The 22,013-nt window shown below is 40.1% G+C and overlaps 1 protein-coding gene across 4 annotated transcripts in view; it reads left to right on the plus strand.

Annotated features, from left to right (window-relative positions):
• Positions 1–22,013, plus strand: part of LOC117291457 (ubiquitin carboxyl-terminal hydrolase 34-like) — an 85,169-nt gene that overhangs the window by 8,840 nt on the left and 54,316 nt on the right. For all 4 annotated transcript variants that reach the window (XM_033773157.1, XM_033773177.1, XM_033773187.1 and 1 more), the window contains exons 6-26: positions 452–519; positions 1,034–1,226; positions 2,042–2,100; positions 2,476–2,554; positions 3,976–4,194; positions 5,251–5,407; positions 6,234–6,364; positions 6,739–7,589; positions 8,369–8,625; positions 9,404–9,525; positions 10,846–10,973; positions 12,746–12,835; positions 13,128–13,226; positions 13,698–13,780; positions 14,213–14,367; positions 15,191–15,304; positions 16,471–16,570; positions 17,311–17,473; positions 18,775–18,901; positions 19,869–20,168; positions 21,218–21,403. In XM_033773157.1, coding sequence (XP_033629048.1) covers positions 452–519; positions 1,034–1,226; positions 2,042–2,100; positions 2,476–2,554; positions 3,976–4,194; positions 5,251–5,407; positions 6,234–6,364; positions 6,739–7,589; positions 8,369–8,625; positions 9,404–9,525; positions 10,846–10,973; positions 12,746–12,835; positions 13,128–13,226; positions 13,698–13,780; positions 14,213–14,367; positions 15,191–15,304; positions 16,471–16,570; positions 17,311–17,473; positions 18,775–18,901; positions 19,869–20,168; positions 21,218–21,403 — 3,681 coding nt within the window. The remainder of the gene's footprint in view (positions 1–451; positions 520–1,033; positions 1,227–2,041; positions 2,101–2,475; positions 2,555–3,975; positions 4,195–5,250; positions 5,408–6,233; positions 6,365–6,738; positions 7,590–8,368; positions 8,626–9,403; positions 9,526–10,845; positions 10,974–12,745; positions 12,836–13,127; positions 13,227–13,697; positions 13,781–14,212; positions 14,368–15,190; positions 15,305–16,470; positions 16,571–17,310; positions 17,474–18,774; positions 18,902–19,868; positions 20,169–21,217; positions 21,404–22,013) is intronic.

Genomic DNA, 22,013 nt, shown 5'->3' on the forward strand with positions numbered 1-22,013 from the left:
TAATGTGACAGTGTTTTAGCTTCGCAAACTGTGGACTGTTACTTAATTGTCACGTCCTGTGTTATGATAAGCAAATAGAGATTCTTTAGTTTCTGGGGAAACCTTGCAAAGTAAATAGACCCCTTGCGCACGGCGTCTGAATTTCAAAAATTTCAAAAACAGCGCCCTCACTGAGGTTGAAAGAAAACCTGTTAGCTGAGAGTTGTGTGAGGCATGTGCCAACTCTGTTGTTTGACTAGAGTGATGGTGCCCTGTGCAAAGGGTGTATTGTGATATGTTATGATTTTAACACTGAATTCAATGTCGGTTTTGTCTCCCTGCGGATAATAATTGACAATGTGATATAGCATTTCATCTCTGCAGATAATTTGATTTTGAAAATTACGCACCGCTTGACGGTGTCGTGTGTATCAATGTTGATATTAAACAAGGCTCTTGTTTTGCATTTTAGCTTCGTTTGTGGCTTCATCTCCATGCCGTGATGCAGTTTGTCGCCCCGTTAAGGACGCATGTGATCAGGTATAGTTCCTAATAGAATCTCATCATTCTATGGCCCTCTTATGCTGCCGCAGATTTACTATTCATAAAAGAAGCCAGTCTATTTTGTTGTCTTGTTTTTAAAAGTCCCAAGGTTGTTTTGATGAGGAGACAAGTCAATTTACTGTTTAATTTTTTTTTTTGTAAAGTGAGACTTGCCTCATGAAAATGCAATGAAGACCAGAATGTGCGGCTAGAAAAACATCTGATACTCCCAGTGGGGAACTCCCTCCAGCAGTGTAATGCAAGTCGATGTCAACGACCAAATCTTCGTAAAGAATACACTACACTATTGCTAGATGTTGATGCCAACTTATCTGTCCTCAGACGAGTAAGAGGGAGGGGGGGGGGGGATGAAAATTGGGTGTACCTGCAGCCAATTCAAGTTAGGATGAGTAACTAGTCCTAACTTAGGATTAATCTTAAGGTTTAAATGTCACATTGCATTTTAGATAAGTTTTAGATCAGTAAAATTTGTTGTGATTCCCCCATTTAGATATTTGTGTCGGCTTCCTGATAAGGAGTTACGACGCGCCAGCGCCCGTAGTATGGCGGATATGATGTGGAGTGCGATCAAGGAGCCAATGGAAGCGCCTCTGTCCTTCGATCGGGACAGCCTGGAGTTAGCTCTCAAGTATTTCATGTCGTCCACACTGACCATGAGGCTCGCCGGCCTCAGTCAGATAACTGTGAGTAGGATTCCAAAAAAATTATGATATAAAAAATTATCTTCAAGTACGCGCTAATCCACCAATCAGATTCGCAGAATGGAGTGGTGATAAAAACCTATATTGCACGGCTAATGTCACTACGTGCGTCTTGTGTGTTCTATGTCACGCACCAAGTTTCCTTGAAGATAAATACGTTATCACACACGCGCTCGTGGAAATACGGAAAATATAGCGCGTCTTCGTCCCATAGCCAACACTGGCTAACTCGGCCTTCGGCCTCGTTGGATATGGGACGCAGAAGCGCTATATTTTTTCGTATTCCACTCGCGCTTGTGTTATAACTTATAGAATCTTATTTTTATTTATTTATTATTTAGTTTTCTGTGATGGTTGACTCTAGCCGTGCCCTGTCTATAAAGATAAACTGCTTTGAGTGCTATGTCAAAAACTACGATACCCAGGGTAATCCTTTGCGCGTTCTATTTTCCGCTCCGGGGATTACGGTGGCAGTCATAGTTTTAACCATTGCAAGAGTAAAAGCAGTTGTTATTTGTTTGTTTTATATATTGAATCATATTTTGGCTGGTAACCTTATTCTTTTCAGCATAATTTGATTGTGCTAAGCTACTTTGTGTTGTTAAGCAGCTTTTGAAACTGGACTTGGGGACCAATTTCATAGAGAGGCTTAAGCAGAAAATATTGGTCAAAAAACTTCTGCAAGTAAAATATAGAACCAGGCAAAAATGATTTTTTTTTCCCAGTCCTATTAAGTGCTTTTCAACACTTTAAATATCACTTTTGTTTTTTACTTGACAATGTTGTTTTTATTTTAGAGCCAGATTCACATGTTTAACGAAGTATGCAACAACGAGTCTGTGGCAGACATTGACAAGTGAGTGATTATAATTGTTTTACTTTTACAGGAGGGCAAAATTTGGAAAAATTTTGTATTTAAAATTAAACTTGTTATTGAAGGTTACACACGACAGAGAAACAAATGAAAGCAGTACAGTAACAAAAATCAAGAGCAAGGTTATTTTTATATATTATATGGTCATGTTTTTATGTGTTAGGTTTGGTTTTACGATTAACATGTGTATTTTCTACTTTTCACTGACTAGAGCAGGCTAGTCGAAATGGCTTTAAGTAGATATATCAATTGAGGTTACTGCAAGCCAAAAACCAGAAATCTGTTTTTTTTTTTTTTCTTTTCTTGTCTGATTAATCTTGGTTTGGGTTAATGACTGATTGGTCTCTTTATATCCAGTGTTGGTTCCCAATTGACTGCCTGGCTGCTTGAGAAGGAGGTTGTCGAACATCTGTTTGGACCCAATATGCATCTGGAGGTAAGGTTTAACAAGAGTATTTTATTGACTTTTTGGGTTGAACAAAGAATTGACTCCGGATTAACGTGCCGGCGCTCTACCAACTGAGCTATCTAGCCCTATATTGGGGGTGTCCCTATTTTGTCAATATCTTTGTTCGGGGTGCCAGTCAGAAGCCATACAACCGTTAACTGCCGTGTAGCCAGGGATCACACCCAAATTACGATACAACCTGGGAAGCGGCAGCCAGGGGATCACCTTAAGGGGATGCGACTTTTTGTTTCAGATATCAATAAAAACCACAAGGGAAACTGACTGGGTAAATTTTGAAATGATATTTGGGGTTGACTAGAGTGGGATTCGAACCAACAACCTCCGAGAGTATTTTATTATACAGGGTGAGCAAAAAGAAATTGACCGGAATCTGTGATGTTTTTCTAAACAAACAAATGCACCCAGAAGTGCATTAAAGCATATATAAAACAAGCAATATCTCCTGCTTATCAGAAAAAAGAATGAAAGAAATTGATGATTCCTAAGAAGAGTTGTGTCTATTTTAATCAAGGTACTAATTTTGCATGCTGTCCACAAAGAACTTGACAAAACAAATAAATACCCTTTTGCTTCTTACTCAGTTGATTAGATTCAGTCACGCATTAACATTCCATGGACAGCTACAAATATGAATGCTTTTCAGTAAAACCGGCTTAACCTCTCTAAGAAATTATCTTTTTTTTTCATTCAGTCATAGCTCAGATAAGCAGGAAAGAATGCTTGTATACATAGTATGTGCGTCACTGGGGTTTGAGTGTCATTTTTTTTTTTTTTTAATCAATCAGAAAATTAGGTCAGCTTCTTTTTTATTTGCCCTGTATTCCTCAGTACTGCTACAAGTATTGACATTCGATTTTCTTTTCAAGCTGTAGAATTCTACAAGGTGCTATAGTGTGATTGAAAAGAGACTTTGTAAAACCGTTGTCTCTGTCAAGACACTAAAATGTAGAATGTAAACTCATCTTCATATATTCAATTCAATTCAATTCATTAAGGTTTATTAAAAATATCACAAAATACACGACAGAAGTTAAAAAGACTTAAATTGGCGTGTTTACATACATTATTGTAAACAATGACAAAAAACACAGACTTAAAAGAAGAGAAGGAAAGCTCCAGGCATGAATGCACAAAAAAAGATAAAAATTCGATTAAATTTGATAAACATTTGATAAAACTGATATTGATAAAGAGAACTACATCAGTCCTTGAATTTTGTTTCCTCTGTTAAAGGGCGCTTCTATGAGGAATTAAAAAATTTCTATTGGATCTTTGCAAAGTGCACCATGGCAAAAGCACTGGGCACCACTGCAAATGCTGTGGGTGCCGTGGGTTATTTTGAGGCCTGCCACATGTATATATTTCAATCTCTTTTTTTTTTGCAACAGATCATCAAGCAATGTCAGATCATTCTCAACTTCCTGGCAGCAGAGGGCGCTCTGACCACCAAGCACATCGATACTATCTGGGCAGCCACCCAGCTGAAGCACTCCGGCCGTTACGTCCACGATCTCTTCCCTCATCTTATTAAGAATCTAGAAGCAGGACCCCTGTTCCACCTACTGAAGCTTGTTTCCAGGCTGCACCCAGCAGAACACACAGAGCAGGTGACTTGCTTAGTTATGGTTTTCAATTAAGCCGGGTTCATACTTCCTGCGAATGCGATGGGAATTTGACGTGAATTTGACGTCACAACTCTGTTTTCGCAGGGATATTCGCAGCATAATTTGCAAGAGAATTGAGAAAAAATCAACTGCTGTGAATTATTCGTTGCAAATGTGTGACGTCAACAATCGTATTGCATTTGCATTCCCAGAAAGTATTAACCGGGCTTCACTCTCTACTATTTACACATTTAAGGCCATGCTTCGGCTACAGCTACGGCTTGATCGTTATGGTAAAATGTATTGAAGTATAGGATGCCTAAAGTAGAGCCCTTAGGAACAGCAACAGCCGTAGCTGCTAATTTGGACATGGCCTGTCGAGCTCGTACTGTACAGTGATCTGTGGCTCCAGTCATTGGTAATTCCAATTGTTACCAAGATACTAATAGATGGGTTGCAATACGCGTCATTGCCCGCCATCTTTGATATATTTTACATGTGAAAAGTGCACAAGAGTCATGCGCAGCACGTACACGCGTGCATTTTTACGTGTCAAATACATCAAATATGGCGGTTGATGATGTGTAGTGCAATCCATCTATAGGATCTATGGGCAAAGCATGGGATAATTGTTCATTACACTGCTATTTAAGTTGAACCCTTTGCAGACCATAGCAGTGATAAGTGACTTGTACACAACTGCCCCTAGTGGTCTCAATATTGAACCTACTTCCACTTACACAAAGAAGTCAAAGTAACGGTCATACCGGAATATGAAATTGTTCAATGTTTCCTATGTTAACATAGCACCCCAACGTCTATAATCAAAAGAAATCTTCTGTTTCATGTTATTTTTGTTGAAATATTTTACTGACAAAATTTGATCAAGTAAATTAGCGACGCCTAGGCATTTTGTGATGCTTATACGAAGAGCTTGGTGATTAATTTGAAAATGGGTTCCAATCTTTATTCCACATTTAAATCTGTTTACAACTTTACCAGGTAAAGTCATGATTTAAAAAAAAATAATTTTAATTATTTTTTTTACATCATTTGCAGACGCTATACCTTTCCCAAGTCATAACCAAGTGCATATGGACCAGCGCGGTGTCGAGTAGCGCTGTGAGTGCCACCACACTAAGGAGACCGGATACCAGACACTCGCATCATGAGTTTCCTCTGCTTCGAAGCAACTTAGAAATTGGACCAGACAAAGGTGAGTCTGTCGCCTGCGCAAAATACAGGACAGAAAATTACGCATTTACTCCGTTTATGGGTGATACATTGTGATTCGGGCAACTTTCATACTTGACCAAAACATCTTACTGTGCTTTAAAGGGCCACTATCATCTCGATCAAAGCAGGTTTGTGGCTGTACATTGATTTATGAGCTCTCACCCAGTTTCTACACAAGCACGCAAACCTTAGATACGATACAGAGGGAGGGCGTGCACTCGCAGAATCGCTATGGGAGTTCATAGTTCCATGTGCAACCACAGGCCCCCTTTAACCAGATTAATTTTAGAAGCACTCACTTAGTCCATCTTACACCAAATATGCATTTCTTTGCAATGTGGCACTGGATATCTTTGCCAGGACCCTATTTCATAGAGGTGCTTTAGCACATGCGCACGACAAATGTTCAGTTACCAGAATAAGGTTACCAATCAAGCTACCATGTCACATGTACATGTACATTTTGACTGGTAGCCTGCTCATTTCTGCAATAGCCAGACAATTGTTAGGCAATAATAGCTTTATGAAAAAGGGCCCTGTCCTGCCCAGCTGATCAGGGAACTCCCTGTGTTGATCATTTTTTGAAGTGCCACATAAACTGGACATCACTGTATGAAAGTTTGTGATATGCACAACCTTCAACCTTATGATTTTGGCTTCATAATTCTTCAAGTGTTTTTGTATACACAATTTTTAAAAACATCAAAAAGCCGAGCAATTTAGGTTCAAAACGCAAACAAAAGTAGGCACTGAATGAGTTAATAAGATTGATGCAGTTAACCTGTTATTTGTGTTTGGTCACCTAGGTGGGATGAACAGCAACAATAGTCGTATGGTGGAGATCTACGAGCTGGAAGATGATGATGAGGATAATGTAGAAGAGACTATTCGGAGTGCCTTGGAGGATCAGTCCTCTCATTGTAGTAACACACATGAGGTATTGTTCTAGCTTTGTTTCTTGGTTTTTCTTTTCTTAAGCCCAGTTTATACTTCCTTCGATTGCGAATGCGAAGCAAATTTTGACGTCGCAGCTGTTTTTGCGCTGCGATGTCTCGCAGGAGCTGAGAGAATGTCAACTCTTCTGAATTGTTCATTGCGAATTTGCGTTGTCAACATTCAAGGTAGAGTGTCGGCACATTAACCTGTAGGTCATTGGTTCAAATCCTGCTTGTTACAACCTTTATTTGTTCCCAATTCTTTTAAGAATTACCTAGTCAGTTTCCCTCGTTGTTTATTATTTGATAACCGAAATAGTTGAACACATGTTTCTTGTTTTAACACATGTATCTTGTTTGTAACAATCTCCTGTAGGAGGAAAGTATAGATGTCATTAGAGTAGATTCTCAAAGCGCTACAGAAAGAGAGGAGATAATAACCGATGGAAACTTACAAACAGAACTTAGAAGTAAAACCCCAAAGCACGGCTCCCGCGGCGGTGGTAAAAGCTCACACAAGACTCTCAGTGCAGCTAGCCGTCGAAGGAAAAGACTTCTGAAACTGAGACTCGTTGAAGAGGGGTCGGAGAGTTCGATTACCGAGCATGACTCGGATAACATTGACTCTGAGAATGAGGCCATGGTGACGAGTCCAGAGAACTCAGAGAGTGACAGTGACGTGACTGAAGAAAGTGAGGAACACGGCACACAGCTGGGAAGCGAGTATGAGGACGTCAGCGAGGAGAGTGATGTTGAGATGCGAAGCGAGGAAGAGGACGATGATGAGACAGGGATCAGACATCCCTGCTGCAGGTCTACAATGCTCGGTCGGCGCAGTCAGTTACGCAAGTGCCTTGTTGGTGGAGACATCAGCGATAGTGCCTCCTCCGAGGAGAGCGGCGTCCAGCACAGACATTTCTTCCCCGCGGAGGTCCGGCCGAGGAGAGAACAAATGAAGAAACAGCAGCTGCTGATCGGAGACTTAGAGGAGGAGAAGGCCGAGGAGGGGGAAGAAGGAGACGGAGACGCAGTCGATGTTGAGATTGAAAGGACACGGATAGGATGTGAAGGGGTCATGGGTTCCTTGCCCCCATCCCCGCAGTCCGATCGAGGGCAGCTACCCCAAGAAGCTCAGGAGGCCGAGGATTACTACGTTAGGAATAGAGGACTAGAAACTGAGATTTATGACTGTAGGAGATATCTTCCTCATCGGCATACAATACGGGGGTAAGTGTAGAACTGAAAATGGCCTTGCCCGCTCAGAGATGAAATTCCAGGCCTGCCTAAAAGCATCACTTTACTATTCAAATATTTCTTAGTTGAAACTGACTTGAAATTTAGAACTTGTAAATGATGCTTTCTGAAGGGCATGTGATTGCTGAAGTTATTATAACTTAGTCAAGGAGAAATTATTTGGATAGCGGAATTGTTTGTATTATTTTATTTTTTAATTATTGTTGAGAAAACAAGGTCAAGGGAAGAAATTGTATGAGGTGTATGTGGCTGAACTGGATAAATAACACGATCTAAAAGAATATTGCAAGCTGCAAAACAGTATCAAGCTCTGGTGTTTCTGGTCAGCAGAGTGTGGGTTCAAGTCCTAGTCGTGACACCTGTGTCCTTAAGCAAGCCACTTTTATGATGCTTCTTCCTTGTGATGGGAAGTAAAGCCATTGGTCCGGTGTGTTGTGTACATGTAACTCTCGTGAAAGAACCCAGTGCAATTATTGGAAAGAGAAGGGGTTGGCCCCGTTGTTCATGGTCTGATCGGCAGCATATTACGCCACAGCTCCTGGTAAACTATTACATGGTGCTTTAAAGGAATAGGTCTCATACTTAAAAATGTAGCTCACAAACCTTGCAGGAAAAATACTGGGCGCTTTGATACGCCCCTTAGGGGTGTGATAAAGCGCTATATAAGAAACTAGTATTAGTATTAGTATACTAGCTTGTCCAAAGGGGATTTGTTTTCATCTAGTGATGTTAAAAAAATGTCATTCCTACAGCAATGTAATGGACGAGCTGATCAGCGCAGACGAAGGCTCGTGCAGTAGCTCCCAGGCCAGCGCCAAGTCCGAGAAGAACATGGCCGACTTTGACGGGGAAGAAGAAGAAGAGGAAGACTCTGTCTGCTCTGATGAACTCTTGCAACTCAGCGCTCATCTCAGTTCAATACATCATCATCATCATCCACACTCACATCGTCATCGCCATCATCATCACCTGCCTGATATGGGACCTGTGTATCGAAGTAGACTGTCTAGTAAGTGTGCAATCTGTTGTTACTGAATTGCTTTGGAAAAACTTCTTGTGGTTCAACCAGCCCCTTCTCTCCAACCCCTTCCTCCTTTGTCTCCCTATTCATTGTTGGCTCCTTGTGTTTTCTGTGCAATTTTCCGCCTTTCTCGCTCTTTCTTTTCATGTATTTCTACCTGACCGTTTTTTTTACACCTGTTCATTTGGTGTTGTGCTGAGCCTTTGAGAAAGACTCTGCTATGGGTGGAAGTGTCGTAGCCGAGCGTTTAAGAGCACCGAATTCAAACTCTGGTCAGCATAGGTTCGAATCCCCATCCGTGACACTTGTTCCTTAAGCAAGACACTTAACCATCGCAAAAGAGAAGGGGCTTGGCCCTGTGTTCCTGGCTGTGGCTGCTGTACGTGCCGTAGCACCTTGTAAACCCTTATTTAAGGTGCTACATAATTGGGTCTCAGAATTCATAACTTTCAATAACCTTTCTTTCTGTATAGATGTTCATACTAAACGCCTTGAGTATCTTGTTGGTAAACACGTGCGCTATATAAGACTTTGATGTTATAATTATGGGTTGAAACGTTGGGCAATTAACGGAAAGTCTACATTTTCAAAATTAATTTTGGAGCCAGAGCCTGAGCTCAAACCCCAAACATTGTTTGGAAAAGGCCTCACAATATTGATTAATTTGTACTTAAAGATGGTACATTCTGAACTCTATTGGTCTAATTGAGTAATGAATACTGCCATATGTCTTAACAGGAACTTGATTTTTTGTCAACCCTCCCAGGTACGTGTTCCAATCACAATGAGAGAGAGGACCCATCCACTCCCTTTGTGGACTTCAACTTTGAGGAAGTTTGCAAAAGAGGGCACACGTTACTGTGGGACCAAGTACAGGATGAGCACGCTGTAAGGATCATGTTTACTGCACAGTCTGTGTACTGATGTTCTGTTATGCCTCATTCTGTATTGAAGGGGAAACAAAACAAAAACAAAAGAGATTAACATTATTTTGCTTGTGTTATTTATTTTAACTTTTTCAGTGACCCCTTTTGTTTGCGCTTTGAACCTTAAATACCCAGATTTTGGAGGTTTTTCGAAATTGTGAAAACAATTTTTTGTTTTAAGTCTTTCTTTCTCAAAATGTATCTTGCTGATTTGTGTTGCATTGGTACAACCCAAAGTCAAGAGTATACTGAGTGTTATTGAGTGATATTGCTCTGTCGTTACAACATGTGTATTATGGGTCGTACATGTACGATTTATAACACTTCTTGAGTATCTTAAGAAGAAAAAACCATGTATGATAATGGCAATTTCGGAATACATAAAATAGATTGTACACGTACCTTTTGCACTGAAAGAGTGAAAATGTTACGTTAATACGACTAAACAATTTGATGTGGAGTGTGTAATGTAGAGTATATGAATTTTAACCTTTTTATGAGCTTTGTCAAAGAAAGGCACATCTTTTTCGATGACAGTTTTTTTAACTTTTGCCCTTCCCTGAACAGCCGGTGCTTGTTTTAATTTTATTGTCAGAAGGATTAAAATAAATAAAAAAGTAAAAGAAAGGGATTTTGGAGGATTGAGGTTCCAGGGCATAATTTCATCCAGCAATTTTGCATAGCAAAATATTTTGACTGAACAGATTTTATGTACATCAAAGGCTGATATTGAGTAGCATTTGGTGCCTGCCAACAGAAACCCCTAAGCATGGCTCCCGCGGCGGTGGTAAAAGCTCATACAAGACTCTCAGTGCAGTGAGCCGTCGAAGGAAAAGAGTAGCAACTGACGCATTTTGCTTAGCATTTTGCTTTGCTATTCAATGGAAATCGTTCACTGGGTCCCCTATAACCAGAAAGGTTTTTTTAGAGAGTGAAGGCTAATGACCATTGTAATGACCAAAATGCAGATAAAGTTGACCATATTTAAACTTCATGTTGCGCTTCTGAACAAATGGCATGGCTTGTTCGTTTTACTTATAGAAGTGAACATGTAGTGGGGCTGGATGAAAGTGATAATAATAATAATGACATCTTCTATAGATCCAGTATCCACGAAAGTGCTCACAGCACTTGAGCATGTTTTTAACAAGTTTGAAATTATCCTTTTCTCCTGAAATTTTTAACAAAGTTTTTACAGCGTTGCTGTTTTCCTCATTTGGGCCTTGGTGATTAGAACAAAATATTTGTCAATAACTTTTTTTTTCACCCATATCATACATAGATCCATCTCGCAGAGGGACTAGCAGCGGAGGCGGAGAAACTTCTATGTTCGCTCGTCTGTTGGTTCCCTGAAAGAGAAATCCGCATGAAGTTTGTCGAAGGCTGTCTGGAGAATCTGAAGAGCAACAGGTAAAAGAGAAGGGCAAAACTTGGGCTACAATCCCGGCCATATCTCGTTAAGCCCCCCCCCCCCCCCCTGCCCCCTTTCAATGTTGGTTCCAATTGCCGATCGTCTTCTGAGTTACAGTCAACATTGGGCGGGGGGCGAGGGACAATTTTATTTTTAGAATGGGAAGTGCACAGGAAATTGTTTTATTTAATGTTAGGAATGGGTGTCCCAAGCATTTTGGATTGTAGCTCTGAATCTGAACTATATAGATGTTAAATTTGCATCGGGATAAAGAATACTAATTTTGGTTTTACTTCTACACTGACTGCTGTTGTTTGCGCTGTATACTCGGTACTTTCTGGAGTTCTGTGCCCGTGATTATTTTTTCACAGAACTTTGGAAAGTACATGGTAAACAGTGCTAACACACACCAGCGTATATGGGTAAAACCAAAATTAATATGAATTAGATAGTGTTGTATAACTGACATACAGATCCTTGTCATTTGATTGGTGGAACTTGCTTCACATGACATTCACTATTACTCCCATTCGCACCGGCGATCAAAAAGACCTATTCGGCCATGGGGAATAGCATTTCCCATTCAACAGTTAGGATCATCCTTGTTCCCAATGTTTTTGAGCAGTACAGCGCTGCCGCGCCGCTGCTAAAACAAAGGAGCACCTGTGCAAAAGGTTGTGATCCGATTTGTGCATTGTTGCTGCTATGCGACGCTATATGATTTTTGGTTGTCAGTAATGTGTGATTTTTCATAATGTTATACTTTTAAAATACATCAAATGACAAGAATCTATATGTCAGTTATATAAAACAAATATTGAGTGGCTTCGCCTCGTGAAATGGAACAGTCAAAATTTTACCTTGCGATAATATTCCTCCCATTCCACTCTCTGAGCCACTCAATGTTTGTATACTAGACCATCCTAATGGAAACATCACACCAACTTGTTGTAAAGAAGACAATAAAGAAATTTAAGTTTTAGACATGTGAGGAAAACCCCTACAAGGAGAAACAGACACAGTCAGGTAGGGACTGGAGAACTCATTCCACATGCAAAGCTCTGGGCCCAATTTCATAGCGCTGCTTAGTGGTAAGCAAATTTGCGTGCTTGCTGTAGCAGAAAAATTTGCTTAAGCCTTAGCGTATTCACAGGTTAGCAGAAAAATTGGGCGGCCATATTGCGTGTTTACCTTGGATTTGCATTGTGACGTCATTTATTTTTCGTGCGGTAAGCATGCCTTTTCGTGTGCTTGCGGTTAGCAGCGCTATGAAATAGAAATTGCACAGTAAGCACAAAATTGGACGCTAAGCAGCGCTATGAAATCGGGCCCAGGACTCAAACTGGGATACACAGAGGTGGAAAGCAGGGACAGAAACCACTGAGCCATCTTGACTGCCTGTTAGCTGTATCAGGCATGATATATTCTTCCTACTTAAGTGTGATTTGCAATTTTGTTTTTCCCGATTTCACAAAACTCTTCCTCACTTAAGACTAATCTGAGGACTTAGGACGAGTCCCAACCCTGCACTGTAGCATGCAGACCTTAAGATTAATCCTAAGTTAGGAAGAGTTACTCGTCCTAACTCGAGATAAGACGAGTCCTAACTCTTTGTGAAATCGACGGCTGAAATGTTTATTAAAGACTTGTTATGTGTGCATGTAGACCAACCCTTCTACTTCCAACCAAATTTCATGTCTGCTATGTACATTATTCTGTGGATTTTGTTCCTATGAATTGTTCATGTTTTTTATGCAATTTTGATCTGCAGGTCCGAAGTTGTTTCTCTACGTCTTTTGCCGAAGCTGTTTGGTTCCTTTCAACAATATCGTAATAATTACAATACCCACTGGATCACCATGTAAGTTTCAAAACTTTGTGTCTTAAAGGCTCTGTACACTATTGGTAATTAAGCAAAATAATTATTAGCATAAAACCTTACTTGGTGATGAGTTATGGAGAGCTGTTGGTAGTATAAAACATAGTATCAAACCCACAACCTTTGCAAATCTAGAGCAGTGTCTTACCAACCAGACCACCGAGATTGCCCGGTAGCTAGATGTAGTTTGAATCCTTTATTTTAGCAGGTGGTACCACAAAGATTTAATAGATGTAAATAATGACTGGTTACCTGTTTGATTGATGCAATGTAGGTGGGCAGAGGAAGAGCTTCATATGATGGAACTATTCTTCAGTAATCTCATTCATTATACCAGCCAGGTCAGAAGTGGTGAACGCCCCGACAGAACACTGTGAGTGCTTATTCTTCTTACCCTAATCTGATATTTTATTCTTTCTCAGAAAGATCTGGGCCCAATTTCATGGCTCTGCCTACCGCCAATTTCTGCGCTTATGATCACGATTCCTCGCTTACGTGCAAGTGCCGAATTTCTGTGCTAGCCATGTAAGCCTAGAATGCCTAGTTACGCGGAGTACGCACGCGCAAAAGCCAAAATTCCCGCTAACCCGTGAAATATGCTGGCCATAAGTACAGAATTCCCTGCTTCTGTAGCGCCGATTCTGCGCTAACGGTAAGCAGAGCTATGAAATTAGGCCCAGTAGAGTTATGAAACCGTTAAAGCTTGGATCGAGGCTGCTGATTTCTTAGAAACCCTGTTTGCCAGTCACGCCTGAGTTTGTGTGACCATTACATAGGTTCATATTGTTTCAGCCCAATAGACTTGTCCTATTTTTCACACCAGTCCTTTGTCATTTCTCAACAGCTATACACATACTACTGAGGTACAAGCGAGACTACAATTCCTGACTTGCGTCTTTTCTACTCTAGGATCACCTGATCACTTCAGTAAGTAAATACACAGTTTGAAACTTGACATCTTTCATTCAAATGTTGTTGTTCTTTAATTTTTTTTTACCTTGGACTGTTTTCCAAAAGTGAGGAATAATGCATCTACCTATCTTCAGAGTTTAATTTCTTTTAAATTTAATAATGACAATAATACTGAGTTCTTAATACGTGTGTTGTTTTTACTCATCTCTCAAAAAACTACAGCACCTCAGCAAGTAATAGTTTAAGGAAAGCTTTCTACCATCTTTATCTTTAAACCGTGTAAGTTTAGTGTAAATGAGTGGACACAAGCTGTTTTATTTTTTTAAAAACTACACATCTTTTTGGGGAATAACTCACTTCTGTTAAAAGTGTACTGATTGTACAAGGGTTAATCAAATGTAAATAATTTCATTGCATGAAATGTTAATTTTATTTTGGCCTACTTAGGATTAACTCTTGACCAAGTGGACACCCTGTGGACGTGTCTGGCCACAGACCCTGAATGTGGTGATGAAGCATTGAGTTGGTTCCTCAACCAGGCTGGTAACAAAGACCAACATGCACTCGGGTTAGAAACCTTCAAGCATATCTTCTTCAACAAGGTATGTTAAGAACCCCCCCCCCCCTCTCAAACATCCCTCTCCCCACCCTAGTTACTTTCCTGGCATATGGAACAAAATATCAAAATTTCTAAATATACATGTATAGGGTACTCAAAACTTCTTATTTACAGAACTTGTACATGTTAGGGGGTATGTACAGGGCCCCCGTGCACCCCCCCCCCAGTTCTTAACCCCACAAATATTTTGGGGTGCCTTTTAGGGTCATGTAAACACAATTGGGTTGTTAACTAGAGATCCTAGATGGCTGCCAAGATGGCCGCCAGAATTAGTAAAAATTGTGGGTGAGACAGAACCATACTGTTCTTCATCCCTGATGTAAGTATTAGCCTTTTTGAGATACAGTGGACACAGTTTTTTCTCGCATCCTTTATTTATTTACTTTTATAAACAACTGAAAACCTGTAAGCAAAAGAAATTTGGTGTGCTAAGTAGTTTCCTTTATTTTAGTGTGAGGTTATTTTGTTGCGATTCACTATTCTTCTATGATATTCTAACATGTATCTCAACAATCGAAACGTACATATCCACAAAATTATATTTCTGAAAGGAACTCTGTTAGAACCTTTGTGGTAAAAAAATGCATCAGAATTTCTTTTGCTACTGAAAATTTCAAGTAGTTTAAAAATAAAGTCTTAGTAAACTTTACATGTTACATTTGTAGTTGTAGTTTTCACATTTAGATAAGAATGTAGAAGTTTTTGATACTTTTGTCAGGTGAAAACTCTTGGTAAAAAACCCAAGGTGAGTCGTACCATACACCAAGGTGAACATTAATCGGAGTGGATTTACTTTGTCTTTGTAGATGCCCCAGCTTGAGCCGGAGAGTATTAGCATGACTGGTCTTAACCTCTTCACTCAGCTGTGTAGCTTAGCTAGACTAGCAAGCTCGTCATCTTACGATAGCCCGCCTGTAGAGGTATAACTATCTGTTTGTCTGTCCATTGTATTTGGTTGTTTGTCTGTCTGTTTTCCCGGTAGGTGCGTTACTTTAAGCTAGACTAGCACGCTCGTCATCTTATGATAGCCCACCTGTATATCTACCTGTTTGTTTGTCCATTATGGCTGCCTGGTTGTATGTCTGTTTCCCCAGTAGGTGTGCAAGCACCGTCATCTTATGATAGCCCACCTGTAGAGGTATATATATCTGTTTGTTTGTCCATTACAACTGCCTGTTTGTCTGTCTGTTTTCCCAGTAGATGTGTTGCTTAAAGCTAGACTAGAAAGCTCATAATCTTATGATGGCCCACCTGTAATAATATAATAACCAGTTTTTAAAGAGCCCTTTTCACACATGAAGGGCGTTTCAAAATGCTTGCAACATTATTGCCCCTGGTCAGTTGAGCGAGAGGATGTCTTCAGCCGACGCCTTCTCGAGAAACTCTGATGGTCACTGGACCATTTAGTTTATTTCTTTATCCATCTCAGCTCCCTGTGAAGTATACAGCCTGTGCAACAATTATGAGTTACTGGGTTAAATCAATCACAAGAACCATCTATGCCCTCACAGTTACCCATTTACCCCAGGGTGGAGAGAAGCAATTATAGTGAAGCGTCTTGCTCAGGGACACAATGATCACGACCGGGACTCGAATCCACACTCTGCTGAACAGAAACACCAGAACTTGAGTTCGGTGCTCTTACCAGCTCAGCACCCTACTGTGGATGTATATTTATCTGTTTGTTTGTCCATTATGGCTGTCTCTGTCTGTCCGTTTGTTCAACAGCTGTGGAGCTTAGCTAGACTAGCAAACTCATTGTTTATGATAGCCCGCCTCTAGATGTGAATTCATCTGTTTGTTAGTCCAAAATAGTTAATGGCCTAATGTTTTGACCCTAGCAGAGTCTTTCTCGAAGGACTGTTTGAATCGTTTACAAATTTTGTTTGCCTCATCCACCATGGTTTGAATTTCCCTGATTTCTTAGTATTTTTGTTGATACAGCTGTTGCTTCAATTTTCTTGTAAGACAGGAAATTGCAATAAGAAGCAGGGCTTTATTTTCTGGGCAAGGAAAGTTCAGACTGCCTGATCTCTAGGTTTTTAGCTAAAATTATTTGTTTCATAACTTTATGCTTGTGTTGTAGATGCCTGGAATTGATCATCTATGGAAGATTGCTCTGCGAGCTAAGAATACTGACGTCAGCTTATCTGCAATCAAATACATCAACTCCTACTACATCAACGGTTGGTCAAATATTTCAGAGTTTATATCATAATTTATACATAACTGGTCAGTATTAGTCTCATGACTTTTTTGACCGAATTCTCCCGAAGTCATCACCCACAAATCAATCTTGACTGCACCATTTTGGGCGTCAACGTCCCTGTGTGTTACTATGTAGTGTGCATTTTAGGCGACGCGTGTGTAATCTGTGTTCAAATTTTGTATAAAACTCCAGAAAATGTCAGGCTGTGAGCAGACAGAAGGTAGTGCAGTCTGCTCTATCAGCCAGGCTCCTAGTGGATGATACCTATTCCTACATCCTTACCAACCGTGAAGAGGGAAACCCTGTTTCAGCCCCAGGAGTAAATGTACAGGGCAACGTGAATTGGGTCATCAGCCCAAGACACCTTGAAGTGGCCTTGTGAAGTTAGGTGTCTCTCATAAAAAAAAAATGTTAAGAGAAAAAAGAGACAAAGGCTGCATTGGACGTCAGTGCAAGTGTCTATTGATGATTTCTGCTATGGCTGTAAAGCTCAGTTATATCTGTTTGATTCAAGTCACAGCTTCATCTATGAATATTCATTATTACTTCCTTTTGATTGGTTTGTCATAGCTGGTTATGGATTCTTTAAGGACAGCACAGATACTGCCAAAATCTTTACATATCCACAACATTGCCTTGATCTAAACATATTCATGGCATTGCCTTAATCCATAAATATTCATGACCCTTTACCTAATTTTGATTGGTCCATTGCAGCTGGTAATGGCTCATTGGAGAAGGAGGAGGAGTTTATAAAGCGCTGCATGGAGAGTTTGTCTCAGGCGTCTGCTCAGTTGGATACTTCTCAAGACTCCAGTCTCTTGGTGCTACAGAGAGGACTGATCCTCCTTAAGACACATCTTGAGGCCTTCAGGAAAAGGTAAGAAAGAAGAGGTTTACATAGCCATATTAAAGCACCAGGAGCGTCACTGAGTGACGGATATGGGCGCTATATGAGAATCCACTATTGTTATTAGTATTATTTAGAAAGGTACCTTTTCACTAACTAAATGCCATGCACTTCATAAAACAACATATTGTTCTTAACATATTGTTCTTAAGTCGGCCTCAAGTCGCACATTCTCACATTTTGTTCCACACACCTGGAATGCACTCTCCACCTCAATCAGGGAATCCGACTCTCTTTGAACATTTAAGAAGTGTATCAAACATTCTCTATATCCGCTTAATGGCGAATAGGTTTTCCAATCCGTAACCGCGAATGCCTTTTTTTTCTTAACCGGATATCCGCATAGAGCGCGAATACCTATTTATAAACCGGATAGTTCTGTAATTAAAACCAAGTAACCGGATATTCTTTTAATATCCGAATATCCGCGGACGTCGGGCGACAACTGATAGGAATGTTTTGTCTGAATCCTTATTAAACTTCTTTTAAGACAGCATAAAACAGCATAAATTAAGTATTTAACTATGCTCACCTCCGTGAAGAGTTAAAACAATGACATTTCTGACGTAATTTGTTCAAAGATTACGAAAGTTTTCCTTCACGTAGAGTCAATCACGATCAAAAGAAAAAGCAAATCGCCATCTTTAAATTAGATCCGGTTATTTTTATGAATGAACCGAGTGACACTGTCTAAAACTAATGTCAATCCGCCCAAACGATCTCATTCACCAATGAACAGCGCCCTCTAGCGGCAAAAAAAAATATTTTTAATATTTTTTATTTTATTTAATTTTTTTAATAGCGCCCTCTAGCGGCGAAAAACAAATATTTGAATATCCAGTTAATTTCGGATAGTTGGCCAGCGGTAGTCAAATATCAAAATTTCACTATTCGTCCAGCACTACTCTATATACCCTATCTAATGCGCTGTGTTCTTGACGTAGTGGCGCTATATAAATGCCCTACATGTATATGTATGTATGTATGTATGTATGTATGATGTAGAAGTAGTTGATTTTACAAATAGTTTGTGGATCAAAATTTCACTATTCGCCCAGCACTACTCTATACCCTATCTAATGTGCTGCGTTCTTGACGTAGTGGCGCTATATAAATGCCCTACTCGTATATGTATGTATGTATGTTGTAGAAGTAGTTGATTTTACAAATAGTTTGTGCATTTTTTTTTATATAAAAGCATTTTGAATAAAATTCCTCATCCAGAGAAAAAAACCCACACCTTTCTCTATCATTGTTTTGATCCTTGGCAGGTATGCGTACCATCTACGTCAGTGGCAGCTCCAGGGACGAGGAATCACGAATCATAAGAGACATTTGTTGGAGGGGCACTCACAGACGCTGAGAGTAGTGTGCCAGCTGGCTGGCATGACTGAAAAGGTGACTCATCAAAATGTAAACACAGTTGTTGGACACTTAAAATTTCAGGGATGTGATTTCTCAGTTTTTAAACAGAATTTTTTCGTTTGCCCTAAAAAAGGAAGAAGGAACTTCGGGTTTTTAAAGATCAAATTCTAAAAGAAATGGAGATATAACCATATAATAACGCCCCAGATTGAAGAGTAGGGCTTTTAAAACCAAAGACAAATGCTAATAGTGGGTTTCATGCTCGCAAGCTTTCATACTTTGCGCTCAGGGTTCAGTTTTTTTCTCTCAACAGCTTATCACATCCCTGTAATTTGATCATACAAGTGAATATTATTGTTTCTTTAGGGAGATCATTTGTAAAATTTTGTCTAAAAACAAAACACCCAGGAAGTTTAATGAATGAAAGTTATCATTCAAAACCCAGAGATTTTTTTGGATGAACAATATCATATTGGAGCAGGTGAAATGTTTTTTTTGCGGTAGCACCATGTGTAAATCTCTTTTGAGTAGTGGTGGTTCTGAGGAAGCATCGATAATTGACAACTCATCATTTCAATCAGTATGCTCCGATCATCATCGATGTTTCTATCAGTATGCTCTGATCGTCCTCAGGAGGATGCCAGACTATGTTACTGGATGCTGCTTAAGTACTGCCATGGAGAAAACTGGTAGTTGGGCTTGAGCATACTGATGGAAACATTGTGTTGTCAACCACTGGTTCTTTTTAGAACCACAATTACTCAAAAGAGATCCACACATGGTGCTACTGCGAAAAAACCTCGCCTAATTAAACTCCCACCATGCAAAGATATTTAGCCCTGGATAGCTCCATTGTTTCCATGTTTTTTTGTCTTATGCATTCTATTAGCAGCATCTAATTGTCCAAGGTATGAGAAACTTCACTGGCGACTTTGAAAAGGTGGTTTGAAAATATGCATTAACATTGTGATCATTTGTCTTTGAACCTTCTCACCCTCAGTTTACAGTAGAGCTTAGTTCATCCGACCTCGTTGCTGACCTCAGGGCAGAGGTCACGCACATCAGCGAGCAATTCCAGCAGCAGCAACACCAACAGCAACAGCAGCAGGCCTGCCCAGAACAAGAAGACGCCCCGTCCCAGAAGCAGCCCCCTGCAATGGGCTTTGCTGGTCTGACGGGGGCCCTGTCGGCGTCCTCGCTCCAGGGTCAAAGGCCGGTCAGAATGATCTCCGTTGGTCATGAGCTGACCCCTGACCTCGATGAGAAGAACCTGAAAGAGATGGGATTCTGTGATCTTCAGGTGAGCATGACTTGTTAGATGGATGACTTAAGCCCGGTTCATTCTTCCTGCCAATGCGAGTGCAATGCGAATTTGACGTGAATTTGACATCACAACTCTGTTTTCGCTGCGAATATTCGGAAGAGTTGAGGACAGCTCAACTGTCGCAAATTTTTGTTGCCAAACATGTGACGTCAACATTCATATCGCATTTGCATTCCCATTCGCAGGAAGTATGAACTGGGCTTAACTGTATGAAAAAGAAGTAACTATAAATACCAAATGGTAAACTTGGTACAACCATATATGATATCTCTTTGAGTGAGTGTTGGCTCTGAAAAGAGCTGTTGTGGTCTCAAACAGTGTACCCTGCTCATCTTTAGGAGAATGCTGGACTAGTTGTCGTAGTTGAGCTTAAGTATCACTAGAGAAAACTTTAGGAAACTTTAGAAACACCTACCCCTTGGGGGCCATTCAGAATAGTCAAAGCAAAACAATTGTGGGTGGGTGGGACAAAAGAAAACCCGAAAAACAAAATGTTATAGGGGATGCAACATTTTATTTCAGACATCAAATAATAAGCCACAATATCTTTGTTTGGGGTGCAAGTCTGAAGCTGTGCAGCAGTTAACTATCGTGTTTCAGGAATTTTCACATCCGACAAATCTTGTTCATTGTTTAAACAACCTAAAACCAAAACTGCCAACAAACATTGGTTTTAAATCTCAAGAATTCCAATTTCCCTATTTGACCCAGACAGTTTTAAAAAGGTTGGACTTATTGGCAAGTTTGAGGTGTGGATTAGCTTTTTATAAAAACTGTTCTTGTTATGTCATTAAATAAGGTTATCTGGATTTTTGAAGATCATGAATTAAAAGATTTGTTTTTACAAATCCTAAATTGTGTATGATGTTACTATACATTTAAGTGAAACATAATTACTAAATTAACATCATACATAATTTTGGATTTGTAAAGACGAATCTTTTAATTCATGTTCTTGTTATGTTTGTCAATTTTGTCGTTTGTTGTGGAATAACAACTTCATGTGGTTGTGTGTGGTTTTGCAGCTTGTGTTTGTGTCATTTGGTGCAATACGACGGGAGAGGAAACGAGACGGTATGGACCAGCCGGCCTCGTGTCTGCCCCCACCTCCTCAAGCCAAACTCCCCATGATGCTGCTCCTACAAGAACCCCATTTTGGCTGCCTCTTCCATTTGTTACAGCAGCTGAATGAACTGCAGGGGGAGAAACAGGTGAGTTGGTAAAATGAAAAAACCCCCACTTATATGAAGTATTATTGTCATATTTCTTGACATTCATCACTTTTCTGGGTGACAGATGCATTTCACCTGTCTCGCATGGAGAAAGTGCTTTCCTGATTTCAGGATTGTTAGCCTGTGCCTTCAGACTAAATTGCCATCACCCAGACTGAGGGATAAAGGCCCCAATAACAATGGCTCATCACTGGGTCAGATATTCCAATCTGGGTCAGATATTCCAATCTGGGTCAGATATTCCAATATAGGTCAGATATTCCAATCTGGGACAGATATTTCAATCTGGGTCAGATATTCCAATCTGGGGGAGATGAAAAAACCCATAAAAATCATCAAAAGTGGAACAATAACAAAAAACAACTTATGTACAAATGAGGCCTGCAAAAAATTATCAGTGATGCCAGCAAACCTGGAAAAACATTATCTTTTGAATTTGGAGTTGAACTGGTGGCAAGAATTAGGCAAGAATGACATTCTGAAACGCTTTAGTACGGTCGGGGGGAGGATGGTCTACATTGTGTCCAAACCTGTAGTTATGAATTTCTAGTGATGCACACAGTTGGTAAACATCCGGACTTTGGAACGC

The sequence above is a fragment of the Asterias rubens genome, chromosome 1, assembly GCF_902459465.1.
Source record: "Asterias rubens chromosome 1, eAstRub1.3, whole genome shotgun sequence".
In the NCBI taxonomy this organism is placed as follows: domain Eukaryota; kingdom Metazoa; phylum Echinodermata; class Asteroidea; order Forcipulatida; family Asteriidae; genus Asterias; species Asterias rubens.